Here is a 10,000-nt window from a genome sequence, read left to right on the forward strand (position 1 = left end):
CCGGGGAATTTTCTTATATTATATCTGAAAATTGGTATTCCATTCGTTAAAGAATCGTATAATTCAGTGTAGTTTCCAAGAGCTTTCATATTTTTCTGAAGGTGTTCCTTACAATCCCTATTAATTAGAAAGTAGATCATGTCTTTAAGGTTTTTTGTAATAATTTCTGGGTCGACGAGACTTCTAATCTGTTCATCCATTCGAAAAACGAAACTGATAAAATCGAAGCCCAAATATTTCAGTGTCCTTTCTTCCATGGCTTCCCTTCCACGAATGAAATTTTTCTCGGTGACGTATATCTGGTATTTATTCAGATCCTGTTTTAGCGCCCATTGTTCTTTAGTGATGTTATACAAATTGCTAATGATTTCAATTTGGCTGTTGATACGATTGGAGAGATCGACATCGAAGAAAGCTTTAATTGGGCGAAAACTGTTTTCAAGGTTGATTAACAAATCCCTTGTTCTGTTGAAGACTTTGAGTTGCATGCGGTTGGTGACTTCTCTGGCTCGAATGAATTTTTCTTTGACGCCGGTACTCAAGATGCGATTCATGAGAGACTGAACGGCGTAAGTCGATGTCGTGGCATAAGAGACTGTTGGCTCAAACAGTAAAGATTTGCACGGAACTGGACAAACGCACGTTTTGCGTACAAGATCCAATATTTCAGCTACAAAACAAGAAACAAAAATGCATGTGTGTGCTTATATAATAATAATAATAATAATAGTAATAATAATAATAATAATAATAATAATAATAATAATAATAATAACAATAATAATAATACCAAGTACAACACTAAGTAAAAAACTAAATATATGGCACCATAGGCATAGCACCAACACGAACTTCCAACTTGTTGTCTCTTGAGGTCTCTGGGTGAGACTTGGAGCCAGCTTATGCAAATATAAAACAAAAGTCAAACATAGAATAATAATAATAATAATGATAATAATAATAATAATAATAATAATAATAATAATAATAATAATAATAATAATAATAATGATGATAATAATAATAATAATAATAATAATAATAATAATAATAATAATAATAATAATAACAATAATAGGTCACCATTGCCCTGATGCAGTACCAGGCAGTGGCTTTCATGGTTGCCCTGATGCGATACCAGGCAGTAGCTCTCGTGGCTTCTGGTCTTAACTGATTGGAAGTGTTATCATGTACATAGTTTTGTCTTGGTATAAAAGATGGGCTACAGCAAATATTCTTCTCAATACCACAGATTTGCTTGTCAGTTGTTTGACCTTAACCTGTTGAGTATGTCCCTTAGTGCTGACGATATGTGCATCTCTGATCACGAGCAGAAGTAGTGGGGGAGCATCATAGCCATGTGTTGAGAGGGATTCTTTGGGGTTTGAATAACATGGGCTGGAAACATGGGTGTTTCGTTCAACGTCCTTTAGAAACGGGTGTAATGAATTGACATCTGCCCTTCAACTGTTATATATATATATATATATGTCTTGTTCCTTGGTTTGTGTCTATGTGTTTCGTCTCTCTATGTGTTCGACGTCTTTTTGGGTCCTGTAACATATATGCGTGTATATTTACATGTAGAGGTAGGTACGTACATATGTTTATATATATGCATATGTTCTATTTTATTACATATTATACGACTAAACGCACGCTCCCTATTAAGTAAGATTGTTTCTGTTTATCAAGTAGCCTTGATATTAACTCTCACGGCGACTCTGCATCTTTCTTTCTTTCTCTCCATTCCCTTTTTCGTCTTTTTTTTCCCTCACTTAACTTGTCTCTTCTTCCTCTCTCTCTCATTTCTTCATTCTCTCTCTCCCTTTCAACCATTCTTCATGGTCTCCTCGCACCATTCCCCTTCTTCTCTCTCTTCCTCTTGCTCCTCCTCCCCCCATTCCCGTCATCCATCTGCGACGATACTTCCGTCGTAACTGCTATCCTGTCCTTTCTCGCCCGCCTTGTAAGGCTTCTGGTCGACAAATTTTCCCTCTCTCGTCTTCCACGATAATCCAGCGTTGGCAATACTTTTTTTTTCTGCTGCGTTAACAGCCCTTCTTATCTTGTTCTCCTTGTCCTGTCTCTCACTGTTATATATTTTTTTTTCCACTGTTTATATATATATTTTTAACTGTTTATATGTTTGTACTGTCGTTACCGTCTTGCTTTTTTTTTACCCCTCTGCGAAAAGATCTCAGAATTTTAATTGATTTGCTTTTCGCGGGAAGGAATTTTTCTTCGAATAACGTCTCGCTTTTTATCCTTCGAAACGTTTAGTAGATGAAATCTTAGCGACTGAAGAAGGGATTTTTCGTTGTGCTTATGTGTCCTGTATCTCTCTTTTTTTTTTCTTTTGCTTGTCTTGTTCCTTGGTTTGTGTCTATGTGTTTCGTCTCTCTATGTGTTCGACTCTTTTTGGTGTCCTGTACACATATATTCTTGTAAATTGTACATGTAGAGGTAGGTACGTACATATATGTTTATATATATGCATATGTTCTATTTTATTAACATATATATAGATAGATATATACTATATAATATATATATATATATATATATATATATATATATATGTATAATATATATATATATATATATATATATATATATATATATATATTATATATTATATATATATATATCTATATGAATGCCGAATGATGCATCGATTCCTAATTTCAAATTCAAATTTCGTTTCCCGCCAAATGTTGCGAAGAAATGATTATCTCCCCTGTAAAAAATATCCGCTAGAGAACCGCACAAACTTATATATTTATCTGTGATACTCATTCGCCTTGTTTCAATATTTTTCTTTAAATAATTCGCTCCGTTTATGTTTTCTATATTCTTCATTTCTAAAACGATTTTGTTTGAATTTTTTCCCCTCTGTTGCAGATATTGTAACAACTACCCTGAACCAGAGGAGTGCCTTTCATTTTGTGAATTTTTAAAATTAAACTTAACTATCCACGATTTTAATGTTTATATTGCTTTTAATTAAAAGCCATTCGTATTATCTAATAGATATATATCGTAGCTGCATGGCCGAAACGAATAAAAGAATATATACATGTATGTGTGTGTGTATTTGTGCATGTATGTATTTTGACAAGAGGCTATAACATTTCAAATTAACGGAATCTCTTATATAATGGGATTAACTGTTGAGGAAAAGTGATGTAGAAATTAAACACATCGGTAATAAAATCGAATAAAAAACATATACATACATTATATGTTTGGATGTTTGCTAAATCCATCGTAAACATACTCACCTTTATTCGGTAGATAACAGTCCTGTTGTTGCTTTAGAGTACAGACAGGCGGGTAATCTTATGAAATAAAATGAAATAGACAAATAATTATAGATACCTAATGAGATTTTTTTCAGTTTGGGGGCTAATTTTCAGGTAAAAGTGAAATATATGCCGAGATTCAGCTTGGAAAACTACATTAATATACCAAATTTTAAAATTTTCAGTAAACATTGAATTTTTAAAAAATTGGAAGCCAAACTGAAAAGATCCACATAATGTTACATAAAATAGCAATAATTACTTATATAAACTGAAAAGAAATGGACCCCAGTCGGTTTCGACGACAAGTATTGATGTGTTCGATCAACTGAGCTATATACATGCTCATGGAATTTCTATACAAGGGTGACTAAGTACTTAACAGATACGTGTACCCTTGACATAACTTCAGACGGAATCTATCCTGTATCTGTCTCCCCAACCTCACTCTCGGCGCTTAGATGGCCACGAGGGTATGATGAAAGGTAATTGCCAACATATCAAGCACAGAGGACAAAATTGAGACCCTATGATTTTGAAGCGAAGCTTTTTAACCGTTCAGCCATTTCTAGACCTGGGTGAAGAGGATCAATGTGAAATAAAGGGTCTTGCTCAAGAACACAACCCACAGCTCGTTCTGGGAATCGAACTCTCTACCTCATAATTTGTGGGCCCAAAGCCATGTGCGTCTGTATATTTGTATGTATGTATGTATGTATGTATGTATGTATGTATGTATGTATGCACGTATGCATGCATGCATGCATGTATGTATGTAAATGTGTATGATATATACACACACACACAACATATATATATATATATATATATATATATATATATATATATATATTTATAGGTTGATAGATAAATAGATAGATACATATACTTGTGTGTATTCGCCATGTTGGACTGCTGAATTCTATAAGTTTTTTTCATTCTCTCTCTTTATTTTCTCGTATTCCTTTCCGTTTATGAGCGTAGACTCGAAACATAAAAGACTTTTTCATTTTCCCGAGCGACATATTAATACACTTGCTTGTTGTTCTTACACTTGTCTCCGTCTTTTGTTTTTGTATAAGTTTCAACTGCTTCATACAAGCATACTGAGTAACCATGGGACAAAGTTTACAGTTAATTGTCTAATACAAAAATTGGTTACATAAAAAAAATTAAATTCACACACACTTTAGCTATTTATACAAATCTTAACATTTATCTTATTTCAGTTTCCGTCTACCAAATCCACTCACAAGGCTTTGGTTGGCCCGAGGCTATAGTAGAAGACATTTGCCCAAGGTGCTACGCAGTGGGACTGAACCCGGAATCATGTGGTTCGTAAGCAAGCTACTTACCACACACAGCCACTCCTACGCCTTTTTATATATATATGTATTAATATTAATAATATATATATATATATATAATATATATATTACATATATATATACATACATATATATACATACACACACACACATATATATATATATACATATACATATATATATATGTATATATATGTATATAATATGTATATATATATTATGTATATATATATGTATGTATATATATATATATATATATATATATATATATATATATATATATTATATATATATATATATATATATATATATATATATATGTATATAGCGGTGACACATAGAGCAAGAGGTACACCTGCTGCTGCAATTGATGGAAATTACACAAGACTTACAGAATAAATACTTTTAAGATCAGTTACAACTAGCACGTACATACGTACATTCCTTTCAGTAAAGAAACAGCGCCAAAATGTGTGTGCATGTGTGTGTGTGTGTGTTATTTTATAAATGAATGGCAAAAGAACCAGGAATTACGTCATCCCAATCATTAGTTCTCAGATGCCTCTTCTATAAATAAGCATGCACCATGAGCTGATTGGCAAACAGTTGCAAACAGACGAAAGCGATTAGAAAGTTCTTTTAGTCATTCATTTATCAATTGACTAGCAGTATCGCCCGGCGTTGCTCGGGTTTGTAAGGGAAATAGCTATATAAACATTTTTAGAGAGTTACTTCCCTTATATAACTCGAGCAAAAATCATTAAAAATGCGGAAAAATGATGGTAATTTGTTTTTAAATGGTAGACTCATCGTAGACGCGCGCTAATACCCAGAAGGGCTCGATATGAATGACGACTATAAGATACCTGCTTTTGGTTAAACTGCACCGCAAAATGTGGGAGTAGTTAGGAATCTAAATCGGAGGAGACAGAGTCTCACACACACAACTTCAATTTTATATATAAAGATTTTACTGTATTGCCGGTTCACCGTAAAGTATAAATGTATAGATTGCTAACAACTGGTTGTGAATACTGGTATGGCTAAGTGATATTATAATACATACATACTTACATATATGCGTGCGTATTGTGTGTGTGTGTGTGTGTTGTGTGTTGTGTGTGTGTCTTCTATATAAAAAAAGGCGCAGGAGTGGCTGTGTGGTATGTAGCTTGCTTCCCAACCACATGGTTCCGGGTTCATTCCCACTGCGTGGCACCTTGCGCAAGAATTGTAGACGGAAACTGAAAGAAGCCCATCGTATATATGTATATATATATATATATATGTGTGTGTGTGTGTGTGTGTGTGTAAATGTTTATGTATCTGTGTTTGTCCCCCCAACATCGCTTGACATCCGATGTTGGTGTCTTTACGTCCCCGTAACTTAGCGGTTTGGCCTAAGAGACCGATAAAATAAGTACTAGGTATACAAAAAAAGTTCTGGGGTCGATTTGCTCGACTAAAGGCGGTGCTCCAGCATGGCCGCAGTCAAAAACGTCAGGATAGGGAAGGCAGCAACAACTTTTGGGAGGCTGACAAAGCGAGTATGGAAGAACAAGAGATTAGACATCAAGACAAAGATCAGGATTTATGAAACATGTGTTCTCAGCACACTCCTCTATGAATTTGAGCAGGTATACTAGGAATTGAAACCAGATTTTGCGATCGTGAGAGCAACACCCTAACCATTGTGCCATGCACCCCGTCTCTGTCTGTCTGTCTGTCTGTCTGTCTCTCTCTCTCTCTCTTACGCACACACACACACATACAGGATGCGATGTCACCGTTTTATATTTCTAATTTTGCGCATGCACAATGTTTATGATTTTTTTGTCGACTACACAGTATGGTAGGGTCAGTTGAGCACCGTCTGTGAGAAAAAGCAGCATTATGACGAAATTCGCAGAAATTTGGAAACGACATGCTGTACTGGTTGGCATTCGCGCCGGAAGCTCCAACACGAATATTTCAGAGTGTTTAGGTGTCAATCTGAGGATAGTGTACTCGCCATTAACCTTTAGTACTTCAAGATATTTTTATGTAATTTTGTTAAATATATCTGTTAAAATGAGACGTCAGTGTTATATTTCATTTTTGCGTAATTTAGACGATAGTTTATTCACCGCACCCTGTACACACGCACACATACACACACACACACACATACACACACACACACACACACACACACACACACACACATTTATATATCTCTATTCTTTTATTCTTTCAAATGTTTCAATGATCTGCGGTCAAGTTGGTGCATCGGCCGTTGGGCTGCGGTACACAGACTAGCGTAGCTAGGGGGAGGGGTTGTAGAAGCAGTCCGCCCCGGGTGGCACACACTCTAGCTACGCTAGTGAGCACACACACACACATACACACACGCGCGCGCGCGCGCACACACACACACACACACACAGTCGATTGTATATCGCTGAAAGATATGCAGTCAGCTGTCAGCTACATGAACCAAAAATGAAGGAATATATAAATATATAAGTCTGGTGCTTTCGAATATTAGTACCCTGTGAGGTATTTTTGGCAATAATACATCATCATTCTTGCCACTAGAAATGAATAGAACCAGTGTATTTGCCCTGTTGTAAAGGACGACCAACGATAAAATAGTACTCTGAACAGGTGTACTAGGAAATGAAACCAGATTTTGCGATCGTGAGAGCAACACCCTAACCATTGTGCCATGCACCCCGTCTCTTTCTGTTTGTCTGTCACTCTTTCTGTCTGTCTCTCTGTCTGTCTGTCTGTCTCTCTCTCTCTTACGCGCGCACACACACACACACACACACACATACAGGATGCGATGTCACCATTTTATATTTTTAATTTTGCGCATGCACAATGTTTATGATTTTTTGTCGACTACACAGTATGGTAGGGTCAGTTGAGCACCGTCTGTGAGAAAAACAGCATTATGACGAAATTCACAGAAATTTGGAAACGACATGCTGTACTGGTTGGCATTCGCGCCGGAAGCTCCAATACGAATATTTCAGAGTGTTTAGGTGTCAATCTGAGGATAGTGTACTTGCTATTGACCTTTAGTATTTCAAGATATTTTTATGTAATTTTGTTCTCGGGCCGACCAATGCCTTGTGAGTGGATTTGGTAGACGGAAACTGAAATATGAAATAAGATTAGAATATATATAGATAGAATAGCCTACCATTTTTATGAGGCATGTAAAAAAGCCTGCAGTTGCATCTCTCATTTAGTCTCGTCGTGAAACAGTCAATTTCACAATTTTCTGGGGTGTACATTGAGAAATATTTTAAGTCGCGTGTACTGCAAAGCCCTCTCGGTTTAGGAAGGTTGCTCAACTGGAGAAGAGAAGAACATCAAGAACACAACATAAAAACTAAGGCCTGAAGTTTTGCGGGAGGGGACTAGTTGATTACATCGACCACAGAATTTCACTGGTATTTAATTTATCGACCCCGAAAGGGTGACAGGCAAAGTCAATCTCAGCGGAATTTGAACTCAGAACGTAGCGACAGGTGAAATACCACTAAGCATTTCGTCCAGAGTGCTAACGACTCTGCCAGCTCACCGCTTTAGGGGCTGCAATAGGGGTGGAGCACTTGCAGAAAACAGCACTGCTTGGAACCGCTCGAATACTCCGGAAGGTGCTCGAAAAATAAGAGGTGTTACCTTAGTCCACTGGTAGTGAACAGCTGACACTGTAGTGTATCTCAAGCGTTAGAAGCTGTGCAAAGGCAATGATGATGATGATGATGATGATGATGATGATGATGATGATGATGATGATGATAATAATAATAATAATAATAATAATAATAATAATAATAATAATAAAAGAAGTGAAGTACAACCAGTGTATATGTTTAGTATAGGTCCTCCCGAGATATAACAAAGAATAGAGTATAACGGAATAAATTAGCATAATATGGAATGAAACGAAACGATACGACGTATTCTGATTAAATAAATTCAAATTAAATTGAATTACAGAATTCCATGCAAATAGCTAGAATCGAGATGTTTGACTTACAGAAATTATTTTCAAACCCACAAACGCATGCGCTCCGGTTGGGGTTGCCAAACCAAGTTCACGGACTTTGGGGAACTCGTCTTCGTTGTGCATCAATATTTTGATACCCGCAGCATTGTTAGGTCCCGGCATATATTCATATTGCTCAACATTCAAGATTAGACGTAAACCGTTTTCAGCTCCTGAAGTTAAAGAATTCGCAAGGGAAGAGAAAAAGAAAAATGAAAATAAATAAATGATATAACTGAACGCCTACCGTATTCACCGGCGGATAAGGCGCATTTAATTTTATATTTAAACTAGCAGTTGCTCGGATTTGTTTCGACCCTTGAGAAATGGAATTTTTGAAAAGTAAAAATTTTGCATTATGTTGCTTGTTATTCTCTTAATCGACCCCGAAAGGATGAAAGGCAAAGTCGACCTCGGCGGAATTTGAACTCAGAACGTAGCGGCAGACGAAATACCTATATCTTTACTACCCACAAGGGGCTAAACACAGAGGGGACAAACTAGGACAGACGAACGGATTAAGTTGATTACATCGACCCCAGTGCTTAACTGGTACTTAATTTATCGACCCTGAAAGGATGAAAGGCAAAGTCGACCTCGGCGGAATTTGAACTCAGAACGTAACGGCAGATGAAATACGGCTACGCATTTCGCCCGGCGTGCTAACGTTTCTGCCAGCTCGCCGCCTACAGAAAATAAAATATTGTAAACAAACCAAATAATCACAGTCAGCACAAACTTATGAAAAAGTACTTGATGGTAATGACAGTGATACTGATGGTGATGTTGTTGTTGCTGTTAGTGATGGTGGTGGTGGTGGTACTGAGAGAGGTGTTGTTAATTTTGTTGTTGTTGTTGTTGTTGGTGGTGGTGGTGATAATGGCGGGGCTGTTGTCGCTGGTGGTGGTCGTATTGTTATAATTATGAAATATTTATTCGAGATACTAATATCATTTACACACACACACGCACGCACACACACACACACACACACACACACACACACACACACACACACACACACACACACCACACACACACACACACGCACACAACTTTTGAATTTAATGATTACTGTCGGATTTATATACAAAGATGATATTGAAGCTGGAACGAATTTTCGACTGGCTGCGGTAGGTTCCAGTTGTTTTTTAAAATTGTAGCAACACTGCCGGGTATAAAACCTGGTAACATTCTTCTTATTCTGGTTAATCACTATGTACTAAAAAGGCGAAGTATTTATCCATCCATCCATCCATCCATACCTACCTACCTACCTACCTACCTACTACCTACCTACCTACCTACATACCTACCTACCT

General features: G+C 36.7%; 1 protein-coding gene across 1 annotated transcript in view; it reads right to left on the reverse strand.

Moving 5' to 3' along the window:
- Positions 1-5: 5 nt before the first annotated feature.
- LOC115230847 (acid-sensing ion channel 1C-like) overlaps positions 6-10,000 on the reverse strand; it is a gene marked incomplete at both ends in the record, with an annotated part of 28,321 nt that continues 18,326 nt past the window's right edge. The window contains 4 exons of the mRNA XM_029800972.2: positions 6-670; positions 3,285-3,341; positions 7,824-7,977; positions 8,670-8,851. Of these exons, the coding sequence (XP_029656832.2) occupies positions 6-670; positions 3,285-3,341; positions 7,824-7,977; positions 8,670-8,851 (1,058 nt within the window). The remainder of the gene's footprint in view (positions 671-3,284; positions 3,342-7,823; positions 7,978-8,669; positions 8,852-10,000) is intronic.

The sequence above is a fragment of the Octopus sinensis genome, unplaced genomic scaffold, assembly GCF_006345805.1.
Source record: "Octopus sinensis unplaced genomic scaffold, ASM634580v1 Contig16536, whole genome shotgun sequence".
In the NCBI taxonomy this organism is placed as follows: Eukaryota; Metazoa; Mollusca; class Cephalopoda; order Octopoda; family Octopodidae; genus Octopus; species Octopus sinensis.